Source organism: Carcharhinus amblyrhynchos, unplaced genomic scaffold (genome assembly GCF_965287045.1).
Source record: "Carcharhinus amblyrhynchos unplaced genomic scaffold, sCarAmb.v2.hapA scaffold_38, whole genome shotgun sequence".
NCBI lineage: Eukaryota > Metazoa > Chordata > Chondrichthyes > Carcharhiniformes > Carcharhinidae > Carcharhinus > Carcharhinus amblyrhynchos.
The window spans coordinates 10,584,148-10,606,596 of record NW_027649779.1 but is presented as its reverse complement, the minus strand read 5'-3'; the positions used below and the strand labels follow the sequence as shown (position 1 = coordinate 10,606,596).

Sequence of the window (22,449 nt, the reverse complement as noted above, 5' to 3'; positions counted from 1 at the left end):
GAAACCTAAACTTTGGTTATGGTGCACTGGATACTGACTGGATTATCATTACATTGGATCTAATGCTGTGTTCACTAACATACTGCAATGTGACTCTTATTATGTGAACAAACACTGTTTATGTTACACTCAGAGTCAGTCAGTGTTTTGCTGGGTTTTCTCTGTGCTCCATCTCCACTCTGATTGGACTGGAGCCTGTGTGTGTGTGTCAGTGTTACACTGAGACTCTGTTATTATTGGACAAGTAGCAAGTCACTGTCACAATGCCCGGCTGATCGACGGCGACGCGAACCAATGGGAAGAGGGGGCGGTGCTGGAGGACTGAACGGGAGCGCTCGGTCCTCCAACCAATAGGAGCGAAAGAGGGGCGGGCCCAGCTCTGATTGGAGCATGCGCAGTCTGAGTAATGGCGGTGGAAAGCCGGTTTTGTTTTGGGCTCGGAAATCTGTTAGAGGTGATTGGCGGTACGGAGAGAGCAATGGATCGCCCAGGTGGGTGAAAACGCTGCGTAAGCATGTGGTGTAAGTAGCAAACCGCGGAAGAGAGCTTCCCGGACTCAGTTTGTACCGAGCAGGGCCGCAGCTCCTCAGGTTCGTCCCGGGTTAACGTTCGCCATCTTTATTGGGGGGTAATATGCAGCGGTGCGCACGCGCGGTCGCCATGTTTGTAGAGGGCAATGATGTCATTGAGTGGGAGGAGCTTGTTCCCCATTGTTCAGAATGGAGACAACTTGTCCATCAAACTGCATCAACCCTCTGAGTCCCAATGTCTCATTGATGAGGCAGAGCGGTGACAGAGAAGGAAAAATAAAGGGAAATAAAAACAGAAAATGCTGGAAAATCTCAGCAGATCTGACAGCATCTGTGGAGAGAGAATAGAACACTCTCTCCACTCACATTGTCTGTACCTTTAAGACTTGATTACCTGTAAAAAATTTGCATTCCAATCATTATTTTGTGAATTGAGTTTGTGTCTTTCTATGCCTTGTTTGTGAACAGAACTCCCACTCACCTGACAAAGAAGCATCGCTCCGAAAGCTAGTGGATTTTGCTATCAAATAAACCCATTGGACTTTAATCTGGTGTACTGAGACTTCTTACTGGGTTTACCCCAGTCCAACACCGCCATCTCCACGTCAGAGAGAATAGAACCAACGTTTCGAGACTGGATGACCCTTGAAGCTTGTACATGTGTACAAAGAGCATGTAAACTTCAACACCTCCATGTACCTTTGTACAACTCTATCAATCTACTTTGCTCCAAGGAAAACAACCCCGATTTATCTTAAAAGAAAGACACTGCAACAAGGTAAAAGTGAAGGTAAGAGTTTTATAAATTTTCTTAAATAATTGGTACTCGAAATGTCAGCCTGTGGGGTTAAGTGCTGCACTTGTGAGATGTGGGAGATCTGTGATGCTTCCAGCATCACAGATGACTACGTCTACAGGAAGTGCACCCAATTGCAGCTCCTTACGGACCGCATGGATAGGTTGGAGCAGCAGTTGGATGCATTTCGGAGCATGAAGGTGGTGGAAAGTGTCACAGTTAGGAGCGTTAGAGACATGGTCACACTCAAGGTGCAGGCAGATAAATGCGTGACTGCTAGAAGGGGCAGGCAGTCAGTACAGGAATCCCCTGTGGTCATCTCCTTCTCTAACAAATATACCGTTTGGATACTATTGGGAGGGGGTATAGCTTATCAGGGGATAAATAGAGCAGCCAGAAACCTTGCACCACGGCTGGCTTTGTTGTTAAGCAGGGAGGTACAAAGACCACTACAACAATAATTACAAGGGGCTCTATACTTAGGGGTGCAGATAGGTGCTTCTGTGGATATGAAAGAGACTCCAGGACGTTGTGTTGTCTCCCTGATGTCAGGGTCCAGGAAGTCTCTAAAAGGGCAGAAAGCATTCTGAAACGAGAGGGTGAACAGCCAGTGGTCATGGTACATATTGGTACAAAGGTAGGACGAGGCCCTACAACAGCAGTTAAGGGAGTTAGGTAGAAAGTTAAAAAGCAAGACCTCTTCAGTTGTAATCACAGGATTGCTCCCTGTGCCACCTATCCACTGTCATCCCTTTAAGTAACTCTCCCCAGTCAATCAAGGCCAACTCACGCCATTCGTCAGCCCATTGGCCCAATTGATCAAGATCTCATTGCAATCCTAGATAACCTTCTTCACTGTCCACTATGCCTGCAATCTTGGTGTCATCTGCAAACTTACTAACCATGCCTCCTATATTCTCATCCAAATAATTAATATAAATGACAAATAACAGTGGACCCAACACTGATCCCTGAGGCACACTGCTGGTCACAGAGTTCCAATCTGAGAAACAACGTCCACTGCCTGGCTTCTGTCATCAAGCCAATTTTGTATCCATTTCGCTACCTTATCGTGGATCCCGTAAGATTTAACCTTGTGCAACAACCTCCCATGCGGTACTTTGTCAAATGCCTTGCTAAAGTCCTTTTAATCTGTACAGATGCTGCCAGATCTGCTGAGATTTTCCAGAATTTTCTCTTTTGGCTTGCTAAAGTCCAGGTTGACAAAATCAACTGCATTCCCCTCATCAACTTTCTTGGTTACCCCTTCAAAAAACTCAATCAAATCTGTGAGACACTCACAAAGCCATGCTGACTGTCCCTAATCAGTCCCTGTGTTTTTAAATACCTGTGGATCCTGTCTCAAAATATCTTCTAACAGCTTACCCACTACAGATGAAAGGCTCACCGGCCTGTAGTTCCCAGGCTTTTCCCTGCAGCCCTTTTTAAACAAAGGCACAACATTTGCCACCCTCCAATCTTCAGGCACCTCGTCAATGATTATCGATGATCCAAATATCATTGCGAGGGGACCCACAATGTCCTCCCTAGCCTCCCACAATGTCCTGGGATACTCTTCATCACGTCCAGGGGATTTATCTATCTTGATGTGCTTTAAGCCATCCAGCACCTCCTTCTTTGTTATATGTACACTCCTCAAGACATCACTATTTATTTCCTCAAGTTCCCTAACATCCATGCACAGTGTCAGCTATTTCTGTGGTGTAGTGGTTATCATGTTCGCTTCCCACACAGTAAGTCCTCGGTTCAAAACCGAGTAAAAAAAAAATTCTTCTTGTAATTATAGGCCAGTTAGTCTTACTTCAGTGGTTGGTAAGTTAATGGAAAAGGTCCTGAGGGATTGCATTTATGACCATTTGGAAAGATGGAGCTTAATCTAGGATGGTCAGCATGGATTTGTGAGGGCTAAGTCTTGCCTCACAAATTTGATTGAATTCTTTGAGTAGGTAACTAAGTGTGTGGATGAAGGTAGAGCATTTGATGTCGTATACGTGGATTTTAATAAGGCATTTGATAAGGTTCCCCATGGTAGGCTCATGAAGAAAATAGGGAGGTGTGGGATAGAAGGAAATTTACCCGTTGGATAAGTAACTGGCTATCTCATGGAAGACAGAGGGTGGTGGTGGAGGGAAAATTTTCAGACTGGAGGCCAGTTACCAGCTGTGTACCACAGGGATCAGTGCTGGGTCCTCTGCTATTTCTGACTTTTATCAATGACTTGGAAGAGGGGGCTGAAGGGTGGGATAGTAAATTTGTTGATGACACCAAGATTGGTGGAGTAGTGGATGAGTTGGAGGGCTCTTATAGGCTGCAAAGAGACATTGACAGGATGCAGAGCTGGGCTGAGGTGCAAAGTGATTAATTTTGGTAGGACAAACTTGAATGCGGATTACAGAGTCAACAGCAGGGTTCTGAGGAATATGGAGGAACAAAGAGATCTTAGGGTTCATATCCACAGATCTCTGAAGGTTGCCACTCAAGTGGATAGAGCTGTGAAGAAGGCCTATAGTTTGTTAGCGTTTATTAACAGGGGGTTTGAGTTTAAGAGCAGTGGGGTTATGCTGCAACTATACAGGACCTTGGTAAGACCACATTTGGAATATTGTGTTCAATTCTGGTCACCTCACTATAAGAAGGATGTGGAAACATTTGAGAGAGTGCAGAGGAGATTTACCAGGAAGCTGCATGCTTTGGAGGGCAGGTCTTATGAGGAAAGGTTGAGGGAGCTGGGGCTTTTCTCTTTAGAGCGGGGGAAGATGAGAGGCGACTTAATAGGAGTTTATAAGATCCTGAAAGAGGGCTTTACAGAAATAATCAGTGTCAGTACAGGATAGAAATTCAGAACAGGTAATTGTAATTTCTATGGAACATTCTTTCCCCTCTCATTCCCCAAAAGTTGTAAATCTCTATCCCACACACTCTCCCTTCATTCTCACTCTGCTGTATCTAATATTCACCCTCCTAATTCTCCTGAAGGTGCTGATTGAGGCTGATTGACAGATCCACGCTTCCTGTCCTGGAGGCACATAGCTGAAAATCTCCATACAAGCCGTCATACAGATATACATCTATATGACTGGACTAAAAATGTGTGGAATATATAGACTGGATTCACTTCCTTTCCCTTCAGTTGCTGCAAGTCCCCAATTTCCCCCAGAATGAGAAAAGAAATGGAAATCGGAAAACATTGATTTCCTCCCAGATGTTCCCCCCCAGATGGGTTGCACGGTAGCACAGTGGCTAGCACTGCTGCTTCACAGCTCCAGGGATCTGGGTTTGATTCCCGGCTTGGGTCACTGTCCGTGTGGAGTTTGCACAGTCTCCTTGTGTCTGCGTGGGTTTCCTTCGGGTGCTCCTGTTTCCTCCCACAGTCCAAAGACGTGCAGGTTAGGTTGATTGGCCACGCTAACAATTGCCCCTTTGAGTCCTGAGATGCATAGGTTCGAGGGATTAGCGGGTAAATATGTAGGGATAAAGGGGTAGGGCCTGGGTGGGATTGTGGTGAGTGCAGACTTGATGGGCCGAAGGGCCTCTTTCTGCACTGAAGGGATTCTATGATCGTTTGTTGCACAGAGGAAGCTTTACTCTGAAGCTCATTGGCTAACATCCGCATTGTGACGTCACATTGGAGCCCGAATTAAATCAGCCAATAGGAATCACTGCCCCACGGTGATGTCCCCGGATTCCAGTGCGCACGTGCGCGGACCGGGGAGCCCCGCCCCCACCCGCTGCTCCCCTCCCCCTCCCGGGAGCCCCGCCCCCACCCACTGCTCCCCTCCCCCTCCCGGGAGCCCCGCCCCCACCCACTGCTCCCCTCCCCCTCCCGGGAGCCCCACCCCCACCCACTGTTCCCCTCCCCCACCCAGGAGCCCCGCCCCCACTCACTGTTCCCCTCCCCCTCCCGGGAGCCCCGCCACCACCCATTGTTCCAGTCTCCCACCCGGGATCCCCGCCCCCCACCCGCTGCTCCCCTCCCCCTCACAGGAGCCCCGCCCCCACCCACTGTTCCCCTCCCCCCACCTGGGAGCCCCGCCTCCACCCACTGTTCCCCTCCCCCTCCCGGGAGCCCCGCCCCCACTCACTGCTCCCCTCCCCCCACCTGGGAGCCCCGCCTCCACTCACTGTTCCCCTCCCCCTCCTCGAGCCAAGGTTTCCAGACAAGCGGCTGGCGGCTCCGGCCAGAGCGAGAAGCTGCTCGGTGATCTCCCCCTCCCCCCCGGCCCAGGAGTGCGCATGTCCAAGGGAGAGGGGAACCTGTGCATGTGCGGGGCTGTGTCCACCTCTTCCGTCACCAGCAAGCTTAGATGGGAGAGTTGGAGGACTGGAAGAACTCTGGTCCTCCAGCCAATCACGGGCTTTGTGTGAGTGAAGATTGAGCTTCAGAAAATCTAAAACTTGCTGCTCTCTCCAACATTTGTGAGTAAAACACTTTCCTTCCCCCACCCCCTTTCCATTTCTTATTATTTCTAGTTCTGTAATATATTACTGTAGCCATATTATATATTTCCAGTCATAAACTCATTGCAGCACAGGAGTCTATTGGGCAACTCGAGTCATGGAATCTCTACAATGCAGAAGGAGGCCTTTCGGCCCATCAAGTCTGCACTGACTCTCCAACAGAGCATTCTTCAGAGACTCTCTCCCTGCAGTATGACAGATTTATCCTGCTAATCCCCCAACCCACACATCCTGGGACACTAAGTGGCATTTGAGCATGGCTAATCAACCTAACCTATACATCTTATGGACAGTAAGAAGTCTCACAATACCAGGTTAAAGTCCAACAGGTTTATCTGATAGCATGAGCTTTCGGAGCACTGCTCCTTCAGGTGAGTGGCCACTCACCTGATGAACCTGGTGTTGTGTGCCCACCCCAGTCCAACCTCAACATTTCCACATCATCTTATAGACTGCAGATTGATTCTCTGCAGAACGAACCAATCAGTCCTTTTCTTTCTCTCTATCAACATTCCTCTGCAAGTTTTATTTCCTTCAAGTGCCCACCCAATTTCATTTTGAAATGATTGAACATCTTCTGTTTCACCATCCTGATAGGCAGCGAGTTCTAGATATGTGCTCTCCCTACCTGGATATAAATCTTCCTCAAATCCCCGTTCTACCACTACTCAAATGTTCGGGAGGGACAGGACTGGGTACTTCAGGTGCCAGGCTTCAGGTGCTTCAGGAAGGACAGGGAGGGTGGCAGAAGGGGTGGTGGCGTGGCACTGTTGATCAGGGATAGTGTCATGGCTACAGAGAAAGAGGATGTCGTGGAGGGATTGTCTACAGAATCTCTGTGGGTGGAAGTTAGGAACAGCAAAGGGTCAAAAACTTTGCTGGGTGTAATCTATAGGCCGCCCAATAGTGACAGGGAAGTTGAAGTGCAAATAGGGAAACAGATTCTGGAGAGATGTTTTAATAACAGAGTTGTCGTGATGGGAGACTTCAATTTCCCAAACATCGACTGGAATATCCCTAGGGTAAGGGGTATAGATGGGGAGGAGTTTGTTAGGTGTGTTCAGGAGGGTTTCCTGACGCAGTATGTGGACAAGCCTACGAGGGGAGAGGCTGTACTTGACCTGGTACTGGCGAATGAACCAGGGCAGGTGATGGATCTTTCGGTAGGAGAGCATCTTGGATATGGTGACCATAATTCTATCTCCTTCACAATTGCGTTGGAACGAGATAGGATCAGGCAGGCTAGGAAGGTGTTTGTCTGGGGTAAGGGGAGATACGAAGAAGTCAGGAAGTTACTTGGACAAATAAACTGGAAGGAGGCGTTCTTAGGGAAAAGTACCGAAGGAAGGTGGCAGATATTCAAGGAATGTGTGTCTGGAGCTCTGAATGACAACGTTCCGATGAGACGAGGGGGTTTTGGTGGGTCGAGGGAACCGTGGTGCACAAAGGATGTGTTGAACCTAGTCAGGAAGAAAAGGAAGGTGTACAAGAGGTTCAGGGAATTAGGAGATGTTAAAGATCTTGAGGAGTATAAGGACTGTAGGAGGGAACTTAAAAGGGAAATTAGGAGAGCCAGAAGGGGTCATGAGAAGACCTTGGCGAGTAAGATTAAGGAGAATCCCAAGGCCTTCTATAAATATGTGAAAGGTAAAAGGATAAGAAGAGAAGGGATAGGACCTATAAAAGGTGAGGGGGGAAAGGTTTGTGTGGAACCAGAAGAAATGGCGGAGGTGCTTAACGAGTACTTCGCCTCAGTATTCACGGTGGAAGCCGATCTGGGAGATTTTGTTATGGATTTGCAGCAGATGGAAAGGATTGAGTACGTGAATATTAAGGAGGAGGATGTGTTGGAACTTTTGAATTCTATCAAGGTAGATAAGTCGCCGGGACCAGATGGGATGTACCCCAGGACACTGTGGGAGGCGAGGGAAGAGATTGCAGAGCCCCTGGCGATGATCTTTGCGTCGTCAATGGAGACGGGAGAGGTTCCAGAGGATTGGAGGATTGCGGATGTAGTTCCTATTTTTAAGAAAGGGAACAGAGATAGCCCGGGAAATTACCGACCGGTGAGTCTGACCTCAGTGGTTGGTAAGCTGATGGAGAGGCTTCTGAGGGACAAGATTTACGAACATTTGGAGAGGTTTGACATGATCAGGAATAGTCAGCATGGATTTGTCAAGGGCAGGTCGTGCCTTACAAGCCTAGTTGAGTTCTTCGATAATGTGACTGAACACATTGACGAAGGAAGTGCCGTGGACGTAGTGTACATGGACTTCAGCAAGGCGTTTGATAAGGTCCCCCATGCAAGACTTCTTGAGAAGGTGAGAGGGCATGGGATCCAAGGGCCTTTGGCCTTGTGGATCCAGAACTGGCTTGCCTGCAGAAGGCAGAGAGTGGTTGTGGATGGGGCTTTTTCTGAATGGAGGTCAGTCACCAGCGGAGTGCCTCAAGGATCTGTTCTGGGACCCTTGTTGTTTGTCATTTTCATAAATGACCTGGATGAGGAAGTGGAGGGATGGGTAAGTAAGTTCGCTGATGACACGAAGGTCGGTGGTGTTGTGGATGATCTGGAAGGATGGCAAAAGTTGCAGCAGGACATAGATAGGATGCAGGACTGGGCGGAGAAGTGGCAGATGGACTTCAACGCGGATAAATGTGTAGTCGTCCATTTTGGCAGAACCAACGGGATGAACGAGTACACTATTAAGGGCAGAAGTCTGAGTAGTGTTGAGGAGCAGAAGGATCTTGGGGTCCGGGTCCACAGGACTCTTAAATCGGCCTTGCAGGTGGAGGAGGTGGTCAAGAAGGCGTATGGTGTACTGGCCTTCATTAATCGAGGGATTGAGTTTAGGAGTCGGGAGGTAATGCTGGAACTTTATAAGACCCTTGTCAGGCCTCATTTGGAGTATTGTGCGCAGTTCTGGTCGCCTCACTATAGGAAAGATGTAGAAGGTATTGAAAGGGTGCAGAGGAGATTTACAAGGATGTTGCCTGGACTGGGAGGCATGCCTTATGAAGTTAGGTTGAGGGAGCTGGGACTCTTTTCCCTGGAGAGACGAAGGTTGAGAGGCGACCTGATAGAAGTTTACAAAATGTTGAGAGGAATAGATAGGGTGGACTCTCAGAGGCTATTTCCCCGGGTTGAAATGGTCGCTACGAGAGGACACAGATTTAAGGTGCGGGGAGGGAGGTTCAGAAGTGATGTTAGGGGTAAGTTTTTCACTCAGAGGGTGGTGAGTGAATGGAATCGGCTGCCGTCAGTGGTGGTGGAGGCGAACTCGCTGGGGTCTTTTAAAAGACTTCTGGATGAGTATATGGGGTTTAATGAGATTGAGGGTTATAGATAGGTCTGTAGGTTGGTAGGTGATGTGATCGGCGCAACTTGTGGGCCGAAGGGCCTGTTTGTGCTGTAGTGTTCTATGTTCTATGTTCTAAATAATAATGTCCTGTATATTACGCTTTTATCCAGTATTATAGACATCTGTCTGGCAGCCTGCATGGAGATTTTCAGCTGTGTGTGTCCAGGACAGGAAGCAGTGAGCTTGGATCTGTCAATCAGACTCAATCAGCACCTTCAGGAGAATTGGGAGGGTGAATATTAGATACAGCAGAGTGAGAATGGAGGGAAAGTGTGTGGGATGGAGATTCACAGCTTTTAGCGAATGAGAGAGGAAAGAATGTTCCATAGAAAACTAGAATTGTCTGTTCTGAATTTCTATCCTGTCCTGATACTGATGACTTTTGTGGACTCCTTTTACAGGATATCAGAAGATGAGGATTTACAGACAGAAATCTCAAACCAAACGTCACATCAACATCTGACAGAGTCACTTAATTCATCGTAACCTCAATATCATCAACCTTTGGATCTAGAAGGAGAAATGTTTCTCTGTTCTGTCTGCTTAAGAAGATTTTAAGCAACAGTGTGACTGGAAAAGCAGCGAGACACACACAATGGAGTGAGAGCATTCCAGTGCACTGAGTGAGGAAAGAGCTTTAACCAGTTACACAGCCTGAAAATACATCACAGCGTTCACAGCGGGGAGAGACGGTACCCGTGATCTGTGTGAGATTTAACTGATTGTTTAACCTGGAGAGTCACAAGGACAGCTGCAACATGGAAAACCCGTGGAAATGTGGTGATTGTGGGAAAGGATTCAGTTTTCCATCTCAGCTGGAAATTCATCGGCGCAGTCACTCTGGGGAGAGGCTGTTCACCTGCTCTGTGTGTGGGAAGGGATACACTCAGATAATTGATTTACAGAGACACCAGCGAGTTCACACTGGGGAGAGGCCATTCACCTGCTCTGAGTGTGGGAAAGGATTCACTCGGTTATCCAGTCTGCAGAGACACCATCGATTTCACACTGGAGAGAGACCTTTCATCTGCTCTGTGTGTGGGAAGGGATTCACTCAGTTAATTGATTTGCAGAGCCATCAGCGAGTTCACACTGGGGAGAGGCCGTTCACCTGCACTGAGTGTGGGAAAGGATTCAGTGTGGCATCAGGCCTGCGGAGACACCAGTTAGTTCACACTGGGGAGAGGCCATTCACTTGCTCTGTGTGTGGAAAGGGTTTCAGTCAGTTGCCCTACTTGCAGAGGCACAATGTCACTCACACCCAGGAGAGACCCTTTAAATGCTCCGACTGTGGGAGGGATTTCAAAAGCTCTCAGCTAATGATGTCCCACCAGCGCATTCACACTGAGGAGAGACCGTTCAGCTGCTCTCACTGCACAAAGAGATTCAGATCATCATCTGCCCTGCGGACACACCAGCGAGTTCACACTGGGGAGAGACCGTTCACCTGCACTGTGTGTGGGACGGGATTCACTCAGTCATCCCGACTGCAGAAACACCAGCGAGTTCACACTGGGGAGAGACCGTTCACCTGCACCGTGTGTGGGACGGGATTCACTCAGTCATCCCGACTGCAGAAACACCAGCGAGTTCACGAGTCATAGAGTCATACAGTACAGAAGGGGCCCTTCAGCCCATCGAGTCTGCAGTGACAAAACTATATGAAATTTACATTAATCCATTTTCCAGCACTTCGCTGATAGAGTTTGAACTGTCAAAACATTCAAGTGCTCATCCATGAGCTTTTTAAAGGTTGTGACACTTCCTGCCTCTACTACCCTCCCAGACAGTGAATTCCAGACTCCCACCACCCTCTGGGTTAAAACATTTTTCCTCAAATCCCCCAAACCTCCTGCCCCTCACCTTAAAATGATGTCACCTCTTTAATGACCCATCAACAACGGGGAACAGCTGCTTCCTATCCACCCTGTCCGTACCCCTCATAATCTTATACACCTCAATCATGTCCCCCCTCAGCCTTCTCTGCTCTAAAGAGAACAATTCAAGCCGATCGAGTCTCTCCTTATAGCTCAGCTGCTCCATCCCAGGCAACATCCTGGTGAACCTCCTGTGAACCCCCTCCAGCACAATCACATCCTTACTACAGCGAGAGAATCAGTACGAGTGCAAACTGGGATCAAACAGGGCTGCATCATCGCGCCAACCTTCATCCCCGCGGCAACACTCCACCCCAGCACCATGAAGCTTCCCGCTGGAGTCGAGCTCATCTACTGGACCAGTGGGAAGCTTTCAATGTCCCACCCCTCCAGGCCAGAACCAAGACCAGCCCAATCTCAGTCATCGGGCTGCAGTACGCAGACTCGGGGCGGGGGGGTAAGTGATGGCCTAGTGGTATTATCACTAGACTATTAATCCAGCTAATGTTCTGGAGACCCGGGTTCGAATCCCGCCACGGCAGGTGGTGGAATTTGAATTCAATAAAAAAAAAAGAACCTACTGATGACCATGAAACCATTGACTGTCAGGAAAAAAACCCATCTGATTCACCAATGTCCTTTAGGGAAGGAAATCTACCGTCCTTACCTGGTCTGGCCTATGTGTGACTCCAGAGCCACCGTGATGTGGTTAACTCTCAAATGTCCTCTGGCAACTAGGGATGGGCAATAAATGTGGGCCAGCCAGCGATGCCCATGTCCCACAAATGAATTTTAAAAATGCCTATTTGATTTGATTTATTGTCACATGTATTAGTTTACAGTGAAAAGTATTGTTTCTTACGCTATACAGAGCATATCGTACAAAGGGAAGGAGAGAGTGCAGAATGTTAGTCATAGGTGTATGCATTAGGTCCACTCAAAAGTCTGATGGCAGCATGCAAGAAGCTGTTTTTGAGTGGATTGGTACATGTTCTCAGACTTTTGTATCTTTTTGTCAATGGAAGAAGGTGGAAGAGAGAATGTCCAGTGTGCACGGGGTCCTTAATTATGATGGCTGATTTTCGAGGCAGTGGGAAGTGTAGACAGTGTCAGTGAGTTGGAGGCTGGTTTGAGTGAGGGACTGGACTTTGTTCACGATCTGAGTGTGTCTGTGCGCACAGTCAGAGGTTGATCTAGGGGATTTTCACTGTAACTGGATGGTAGGGTCAGTGTAAGCCTACTTGTGACACCAGTAAACAAGCTTAAACATATCTACAAACTACTGTTGATGCATCCACTGAGGCATGTGAGAGAATGGGCCTCAGACTAAACATCCAGGAGACAAAGGTTCTCTCCCAGTCCACTCCTACTCCCCCTCCCGACCACGGTGAGCCCCTGGACAATGTGGATCATTACCCACACTTTGGGAGCCTCTTCTCAGCACAGGCAGACATCGGCGATGAAATTCAGCAGTGACTCCAGTGTGCCAGTGCAGGCTTCGGATGCCTGAGGAACAGAGTGTTCAAAGCCCGAGATCTCAAATCCAGCACCGAGCTCATGGTGTACAGAGTAGCTGTAGTCTCTGTCCTCCTGTATCCATCAGAAACATGGACAGTGAACAGCAGACACCTCAAATCCCTGGAGAGATGTCGCCAAAGTCACCTCCACAAAATCCTGCAAATCCACTGGCAGGATAGGCATACCAATGTGAGTGTCCTCTCCCGGGCCAATATCCCCAGTAGGGAGGCACTGGTCACACTAGACCAGCTGCGATGGGCTGGCCAAATTGTCCTCACGCCCCACACAAGACTCCCGAAACAAGTGCTGTACTCCGAGCTCCGCAGTGGCAAGCTGTTGGAGAAAATTCCTAAAGTTTGAGAAATTTTAAACCATTAGGCATTTCAGACACTACCAGCATTGAGTTAAATGATTTAGAAGCTACAGTCTACATATGTAAGAAGAACAGTCTACATGTGCAAATGCAGTAAGAGATTTAATCAATTAATTCTGATTTACTTGTAATTCAGAGATTTAAACACGTAATTCTGATTTAAAAAAGGATTTTCTGATTTTAAAATGGATATTAGCTGTATTTTAAAAGCAATTGTAACCTTTAGCCAAAGGCAGGCTGCTGCAAGGCATGATGGTACAGGGACACTTACAGACAGGCTACATTCTTCAGAACAATGAAGCCACACAATTTGCCAACATTTGCCAGTGAAGTTTCTAATAGAAAGGTTTTCAAGGCAGCTTCATGAATAGGATCCATTCGCACTGTCCAGATAAGACACTGCCTTCTCAGACATGAAGATTTGCATTTGTCTGGTTGGCCAGTGGCAGAGTACGAGCCGGTGGGAACAGTAATTTTGATCTTTATAGCTAAGCATCTGGGGCTGCTGAGCAATAGGGGAAGGATGTCAGCAATAGAGGGAGGAAGTGTTCGGATTCTACGGACAAATTAAACCCCATTGTGTCAGAGGATAAAATGCAATTGGCTAAAGTATATGACATATGTAATTAATGATTTTTTGTGTTAAAAATGATTGGTTCGTACCTAATGAAAAGTGGGAGAATTTGACATGAAGAATATATAATTGATCTATCGAAAGCATTTTATGTCAGAGTTATTGCAGAGATCAGGATGCTTCTCTTCTAGAGAGGTATTACACTGTCCAATAATGTTTCCCTTCGATCATTGGTCAAATAAAAGATAAGTCTTTAAATCGGGACACTGGTTTTCGTGAGTCTTTGTATTGTCTGAAGGTTTTGGTAATACCTGGTCTCCAGTGGTAATGTACCCAGTGTGTTGGGGGCAATGAACTCAGAAGAATCATTCAACACTCAAACCTGATTCAATCAACAAACAGTTTATTGAGTTACCATTACCACCTGTTAGATTGTTGTTCTTTATCTGGGGTTGAAGTGACAACGAGAGAATTCTCAGTTATTCCAAATTCCTCCAGGCTACATTTAAAATTTTCAGATTTAACTGGTTTGAATAAATCCACAATTATAAACTAAAACAGACACGAGTTTCCGAGTGATTCAAAAACAAATCAATGAGTACTGAAAGGCTTAACTTTTGTACAGAGCCTAAAGGGGTGGGGAGTGAGCAGAAAAAACTTGGCACGCAATTATGGCACTTTACATGATTTAAAAAAAAAACTTTTCAAACAACAAAACAAACTTGATTTTAAACTTCATCCATTCATTTTTTGTTACATTCTTCAACCTAATTATTGTAATTTGATCAGTTATAGTTAGGGATGGGTAACTTTTGTGCTTTATAAACTGATTCACTCATTTTGTTAATTCTACATGGGCTCGGAGAATCAGAAGCCAGACTTCTTCATTCTTATCCTTATTTTCCTCTCCCACCACTCCCTCTGTTTTGGGGGAGGGTCGTGGGGATTCCAAATCTCATTTTATCATAAAAGTGAAATACTGCGGATGCTGGGAAATCTCAGCAGGTCTGACAGCATCTGTGGAGAAAGAATAGAATCAATGTCTCAAGTCTGGATGACCCTTTATCAGAGCTCTAATGAAGTGTCATCCAGACTCGAAATGGCTCTATTCTCAAACCATTTTATCAATAGGTTTCGTGTTCTTAGTTTCCAAATGGCAGGTAAGAGACCTGTCCGGTACCCACTCGAGCTCTGATTATTCTTTGGCCATGATGGGGTAAGATTATATCCATTCGGATCTACTCTGAGGGTCTGCTTTTCAGTCCAGTGCTACTTGGAATATACCGTCACTTCACTGACTATCGGGTCACAAATCAGTCACAGTTTCTGAGCACAAATTTAGGGTAAATTAATTTAAACAGTGCCTGAGAACGCCTCTTAATTTCTTAACCAACTACCTACCACTGTTTGTTGATTGGTCAGACCCCCCTTTTTACAGTTCGGGTATCTCAACCGCTGAACACCAGCCAGTCCTGGGATAAGTTTAATTCCAACTCATTCCCAGTAAATATTCTCACCAGGTCCTCCCCGGGGGCCCTGCTCAGCAGCTTTAATGGTCAGTAATTATAGAAACTGAGCTGTCACAGGAATGTGGTCAAGACAGTCCAGTCCCATAATGCCTCACATTCAATCTGCACTCCTTCCATTATAACAGAATATGTGTCTGTATGTAGCTGCCTCGGCCATGGTCAACCCCAACACTGCCTTCCTGAACTGCTACAATGCCTGTAAATACACCCACAGTGCTGTTAGGGAGTGATTTCCAGCTACATGTTCCAGACTTTCACTAACTGTAGGTGGTTAACAGATTGATATATTCCATTCAACCACACCCAAGCTGAGTTATCCCAATTTCATTATTGTCCAGAATAATATATTCACAATATCTTTAAAACAGGAATTAAACATTGCCATTTGATTTCAGGTACTAACATATTCTGTTAGTTTGTTCTTTATTGTCGATGTCAGGCTGGAGTTGTTCCCCTTGGAGCAAAGGAGGTTGAGGGGAGATTTGAACGAGGTGGACAAGATTCTGACAGGTTTAGATAAGGTGGACAAAGTTGTTCCCATTCGCTGATGGGACAGGGACGAGGGGGACAGAGATTTAAAGTTTTGGGTCAGAGATGTAGGGGGAGGAATGTGAGGAAGAATATTTTGGTGCAGCGAATGGTAATGACCTGGAACTCGCTGCCTACGAGGGTGGAGGAAATGGAGACACTAAACAATTACAAAGGAAACTGGATGCGCATTTTGGTGGGGTGGGGGGGGGGAGGTTTCAAACAGAAATATTGACTAAATATCTCTAAACTTCCCAACACCCTGTCATTCTGTGATCCTTGTGAAATTTAAAACCAGGTATTCGCAACAAGACTCAAAGAGCATCAGCCCACTGGAGGCAAAGTCGTGAGACCGGACAGTCCAGCAGAAAGAAACCCTCTGACCCTCCCCATTGACTAACTGTGAGAATGAACAAAATGCCGTCCTGGATGTAATTGAGAGCAGAAACAATAACAGCAGAATCCAATCTCTGTGAACTTGTTGGTGCCTCAGCAGCTGTGATGAAATTCTGAACCCTTTTTATACACTGAGCAGGTGAACAGTTTCTCCCCAGTGTAACCTCACTGATGTCTCAGCAGGTGGGATAACTGAGTGAATTCCTTCCCACACTGAGAGCAGGTAAACAGCCTCTCCCCATGTGAACTCGCTGGTGTCTCTGCAGGTTGGATAACTGACTGAAACCCTTCCCACACTGAGAGCAGGTAAACGGCTTCTCCCCAGTGTGAACTCGCTGGTGTGTCCGCAGGTGGAATTGTCGAGTGAATCCCTTCCCACACTGAGAGCAGGTGAACGGTCTCTCCCCAGTATGAACACGCTGGTGTGTCTGCAGGCTGGAGAATTGAGTGAATCCCTTCCCACACTGAGAGCAGATGAACAGCCTCTCCCCAGTATGAACACGCTGGTGTGTCAGCAGGCTGGACAATTGAATGAATCCCTTCCCACACTGAGAGCAGATGAATGGCCTCTCCCCAGTGTGAATTCGTTTGTGCCTCTGCAAGGTGGATGACACAGTGAATCTCTTCCCACACTGAGAGCAGGTGAACGGCCTCTCCCCAGTGTGAATGCGCTGATGTGCCTGCAGGTCAGATGACCGAGTGAATCCCTTCTCACACTGAGAGCAGGTGAATGGCCTCTCCCCAGTGTGAACTCGCTGGTGTGTCTGCAGATTGGATAACTGGTTGAATCCCTTCCCACACTGAGAGCAGGTGAATGGCCTCTCCCCAGTGTGAATTCGCTGGTGTCTCTGCAAAGTGGATAACACAGTGAATCCTTTTCCACACTGAGAGCAGGTGAATGGTCTTTCTCCAGTGTGAACTCGCTGGTGTGACTGCAGGTGGGGGAGTCGAATGAATCCCTCCCCACACTGAGAGCAGATGAACGGCCTCTCCCCAGTGTGGCTGCGCCGATGAGCATCCAGCAGAGATGGGAATCTGTATCTCTTTCCACAGTCTGCACATTTCCATGGTTTCTCCATGGTGCAGGTGTCCTTGCCTCTCCCTTGGGTGGACAATCAGTTGAAGACTCGTCCACACGCACAATACATGTACAGTCTCTCCTCCCTGCTGTGAATGGTGTGATATTTATTCAGGCTGTGTAACTGGTTAAAGCTCTTCAGTCAGTGCACTGGAACACTCTCACTTGAATGTGGAAGTGTGTTGATGCTTTTCTAGTCACACTGATGTTTGAAATCTTTTCAAATCTCCTTCCAGATTCAATGGTTGATGATATTCAGGTCCCGAGGAACATGACTCTGCCAGATCTAGACCTGACTTTTGAAATTTCAGCCTGTGATTCCTCTTTCAATATCCTGTAAAACAAGTTGACACAAGTCATCAGTGTCAGTACAGGATCGAAATTCAGAACAGACAATTCTAGTTTCTATGGAACATTCTTTCTCTCTCATTCCCCAAAAGCTGCAAATCTCCATCCCACACATTCTCCCTCCATTCTCACTCTGCTGTATCTAATATTCACCCTCCCAATTCTCCTGAAGTTGATGATTGAGGCTGATTGACAGATTCATACTCACTGATTCCTGTCCTGGATGTGGAGATGTCGGTGTAGGACTGGGGTTAACACAGTAAGAAGTCTTACAACACCAGGTTAAAGTCCAAAGGTTTATTTGGTAGCAAACGCCACTAGCTGAAAATCTCCATGCAGGCTGCCAGACAGATATGACTGGACTAAAAATGTGTGGAATATACAGACTGGATTCACTCCCTTACCCTTCAGTTGCTGCAGGTCCCCAATTTCCCCCAGAATGAGAATAGAAATGGAAAGGGGGAGACATTGATTTCCTCCCAGAGGAGGAAGTGTCTTCTAAAGCTCATTGGCCAACTTCCGCATTGTGACGTCACAATCGAGCACTGCCTGAATCAGCCAATAGGAATCACTCCGCGGTGACGTCCTCGGATTTCAGTGCGCACGCCCGGGCACACGAACCCAGGAGCCCCGCCCCCCTCGTTCTCCCCGCCGCGCCCCCCTCCCCCTATACAGAGAAGGTCATCGAAGCAAAACACTGCGGATTGGACACCAGCTCAGGGCTGGCGGTCAAAGCCCCGCCCACCCTCACGTGAGTTCGGGTTCCGTCTCCTCATTGTCCTCATGCGGGAGATTGACCAATGGCAACGCGTGGAGGACCGCATGGCGCTGGTCCTCCAGCCAATCAGAGTCTGGTATCAATGGCCTGTGGACATGAATGTGGGGGTTCGATCAGTAAGTTTGCTGATGATAGAAAAATTGGTGTTGTGGTCAATAGTGAAGAGGAAAGCCTTGGGTTACAGGACGGTATGACTGGCTGGTTAGATGGACAGAACAGTGGCAAATGTCATTTAACCCCGAAATGTCTGAGGTGATGCATTTTGAAAAAACTACAAGGCAGGGAATACACAATGAACAATAGGACACCAGGAAGTACAGAGGACCAGAGGGATCTTGGGGTGCATGTCCATCAGACCCTGAAGACAGCAGGACCAGACTGATAAAGTGGTTAAGAACGGATATGGGATACATATCTTTTTTAGCTAAGGCATCAAATATTCCAATAGTAAGAAGTCTTACAACACCAGGTTAAAGTCCAACAGGTTTATTTAGTAGCAAACACCATTAGCTTTCGCTTGCTGCTCCTTCGTCAGGTGATTGGGAGATCTTTTCACAAACAGAGCATACAAAGACACAAACTCAATCACAGAATAGTGATTGAAACACCAGACTTTACAGCTTAAAGGTACAATGTAAGTGGAGAGAGCATGAGCACAAGTTAAAAAGATGTGTATTGTCTCCAGACAGACTGTTTGTGAGATTTTGCAAGTGCAGGAAAGTCATGGGGGTTACAGATAGTGTGAAATAAACCCAAGATCCCAGTTGAGGCCATCCTCGTGTGCGGAACTTGACTATCAGTCTCTGCTCAGCGACTCTGCGCTATTGTGCATTGTGAAGGATGCCTTGGAGAACGCTTACCCGAAGACCAGAAGCCAAATGCCCATGACTGCTGAAGTGTTCCCCAACAGGAAGAGAACAGTCTTGCCTGGTGATTGTCAAGCGGTGTTCATTCATCCGTTGACGTAGCGTCTGCATGGTCTCCCCAATGTACCATACCATGGTTGTGAGACCGGCCAGCCCAGCAGAAATACTCTGATCCTCCCCATTGACCAACTGTGAGAATGAACAAAATGCAGTCCTGGATGTAATTGAGAGCTGAAACAGTAACAGCAGAATCCAACCCTGAATATCACTCGTGAAGTTGTTGGTGTCTCAGCAGCTGGGATGAAATTCTGAATCCCTTCCCACACTGAGAGCAGGTGAACGTGTGAGAAACACAGCTCACAGTTAAACAATTTAGTCAAGTCAAGTTCTGAAGGAGCAAGATTTTATTTATCGTTCTTGCAAGACCGGGTGTCTAGTCAAAATAGGCACACCTTACATAGATTTGCAGCACATTTTATACTGTTTTTCAAACATTGTGATGGCTTGTATTGCGTTATGCCCCCTTATTTGGCTGTTAACCTTGTTAACTTTAAACACTGTAAATGGCTTGTATTGTGTCATTCCTTCAATTAACACTCTCTCAACTCCCATTTTTGCGCTTAATCTCATCACTGCGGTTATCTGTTTCGTGTAACCTAGTTAACTGTCTGTCATGTGCCTCCCCCTTTCTGTATGCTGCTGAACTCGTCCATCACTGCTGATTGTACTGTTAGCTCTTGCAGCCTTAAAAATTACACTACTTCTCACAAACGGCCGCTCCCCAGTGTGAACTCGCTGGTGTATCCACAGGTCGGATATTCGAGTGAATCCCTCCCCACACTGAGAGCAGGTGAACGGTCTCTCCCCAGTGTGAACTCACTGGTGTATCCACAGGTCAGATATTCGAGTGAATCCTTTCCCACACGAGAGCAGGTGAACGGTCTCTCCCCAGTGTGAACTCGCTGGTGTGTCTGCAAAGTGGATAACTGAGTGAATCCTTCCCCACACTGAGAGCAGGTGAATGGCCTCTCCCCAGTGTGAATTCGCTGGTGTCTCTGCAAAGTGGATAACACAGTGAATCCCTTCCCACATTGAGAGCAGGTGAATGGTCTCTCTCCAGTGTGAACTCGCTGGTGTATCTGCAGGCTGGATGAATCAGTGAATCCCTCCCCACACTGACAACACGTGAACGGCTTCTCCCCAGTGTGAACTCACTGGTGTGTCTGCAAATGGGATAACCGAGTGAATCCCTTTCCACACACAGAGCAGGTGAATGACTTCTCCCCAGTGTGAACTCGCTGGTGTGTCTGCAGGTTGGATGAGTCAATGAATCTCTCCCCACACTGAGAGCAGGTGAACGGCTTCTCCCCAGTGTGAACTCGCTGATGTGACTGCAGGTGGGGGAACCGAATGAATCCCTTCCCACACTGAGAGCAGGTGAACGGCCTCTCCCCAGTGTGGCTGCGCCGATGAGCTTCCAGCAGAGATGGGGCACTATATCTCTTTCCACAGTCCACACATTTCCATGGTTTATCCATGGTGCAGGTGTCCCTGCCTCTGCCTTGGGTGGACAATCAGTTGAAGCCTCACCCACACACATAACACGTGTAGTCTCTCCCCACTGTGAATGGTGTGATATTTATTCAGGCTGTGTAACTGGTTAAAGCTCTTCAGTCAGTGCACTGGAAAACTCTCACTTGAATTTGGCAGTGTGTTGATGCTTTTCCAGTCACACTGATGTTTGAAATCTTTTCAAATCTCCTTCCGGATTCAATGGCTGATGATATTCAGATCCCAAGGAATATGACTCTGCCAGATCTAGACCTGACGTTTGAGATTTTGGCCTCTGGTTCCTCTTTCAATATCCTGTAAAACAAGTTGACACAAGTCATCAGTCTCAGTACAGGATAGAAATCCAGAGTAGACAATTCTAGTTTCTAAGGACATTTTTTCCTCTCTTCTTCCCCACTGAGAATGAGCAAAAGACAACAAGAAGTGAAGTTTGTGGGGTGTGACAGTGAGAGACACAGGGGACGGGGTGGGAGTGGTCTCTCATGTGGAGTCAGTGCCAGCTCCCAGTCTCTGGAGAAATGTCTCAGGAAGCCCACAATGGTGTGACTGATTGATAAAAATAAATCAATGCTGGGAAGGTGATTTTCGAAAGTCTCTCCCTCAGGGGATGGACACAGCTTGTTACCAGGTTAAAGAGGGGAGTTTAGCTCTTTCCAGGGACTGGAGGAGGGAGAGGGGGAGGTGGGATGGGGTGGGGGGGGGTGTTTCCAGACTCTGTACTTTCCCCCGGCTCTCGGATGAACCAGTTCTGGTTAGATTGTGGGCTGGGGGGGGCCTGGAGCCGGAAACGCTGGGGTTAAAATAGCCCGGCTTTGTAATTAGTCACAAACAGGTTAACCCTTTGGTGGGTGGCAAAGCGTAATTTAAATATCTGTAAAATGAAACTGTCTATTGGTTGTGTGTGTTTGAGAGCTTGTTTTAAAACCATTGGTGCAATTCAGAGCCTGTTTTGCTGCTGGGATTCTGGCTGCTGCTTTGGACACAAATGTTGTAAAGTTGTCTTCTGCAGCCTGCTTTCTGCAGTTTAAAATCCCAAAGCCACAGGCTTTCGAAAGACTCAATGCTGGATGATTTATTTTAGTTTTCTCAGCATTTCTTTTCAATATTTATATTGGGCAAACACCACATTTTTTACCTAATAAATGCAACTTCATTACAATATTCAATTGGGGGGGGAGAAGAGAGAGGGGGGAGAGACACAGGCGGGGAGACAGATGGAGAGAGAAAGAGACATGGGAAAAAGGCAGGGCAGAGTGAGGAGAAAATAGGAAAAGACAGCAAAAGGTGAGGCTTGTGGGGGTTGCGGTGAGGGGGTGAGAAGAGATACAGAATCTGGGGGTGGGGTCTCGTGTGGAGAGGGAGAGCGAGGAAGATGTCTGATTCCCTTATTTCCCACTCACTTGACCACAATCCTGACAATATTACTTTGTATCTGGCCCTGTTCGGGCTGTGTATATGTGGGATCTTGCTGCGCACTCATGCTCTGTGTTTCTCCCCCCCACCCCCCACATTTCTCACACTGTGACTATGCCCCACAATTTAAATGTAAAAAAGATGGAGAAGAAGAAGGAGGGTGGGGTAGCAGAGAGAAACAGGGTGAATGGAGAAGGGGTGGGGAGTGTCGAAGGTTCAGTGAACGGGGGTTGGGGACAGAGACAGAGGCTCTGAGGGTGGGGGTGTCCTCCTGCAGTGTGAGATTCCTTGTGGGATCCAGATTGTAACATTCTCAGTCTCTCTCTCTCTCTCCCTCTCACTGTAAAGCACTCAGGAGGGAGAGGGAGCTGAAATTCAAATTCCTGAGCCTGGGGGAAAGGCTTGGTCTCAAACCCAGAGTCCTGCTTGTGTTTT

At 47.3% G+C, this 22,449-nt stretch overlaps 1 protein-coding gene, 1 long non-coding RNA gene and 1 pseudogene across 2 annotated transcripts in view; 1 reads left to right on the top strand and 2 right to left on the bottom strand.

The window, feature by feature from the left end:
* LOC145362544 (uncharacterized) overlaps positions 1–22,449 on the bottom strand; it is a 538,269-nt gene that overhangs the window by 450,567 nt on the left and 65,253 nt on the right. The gene's annotated exons all lie outside the window — the stretch shown is intronic.
* On the top strand, positions 1,229–11,506 carry LOC145362332 (uncharacterized). Its single transcript, XM_080218406.1, has 3 exons — positions 1,229–1,320; positions 9,713–10,761; positions 11,272–11,506. Exons 2-3 carry the CDS (start codon positions 9,923–9,925, stop codon positions 11,504–11,506), a joined length of 1,074 nt encoding a protein of 357 aa, XP_080074532.1. The 5' UTR covers positions 1,229–1,320; positions 9,713–9,922.
* LOC145362331 (uncharacterized) lies at positions 16,087–22,081 on the bottom strand (annotated as a pseudogene).

Excerpts from the sequence above, each read along its gene's own strand:
- LOC145362332 (XM_080218406.1), top strand. The coding sequence starts at position 9,923 with ATGGAAAACCCGTGGAAATGTGGTGATTGTGGGAAAGGATTCAGTTTT. Across the intron at positions 10,762-11,271 it reads AAACACCAGCGAGTTCACGA|CGAGAGAATCAGTACGAGTG; the intron begins GTCATAGAGTCA and ends TCCTTACTACAG.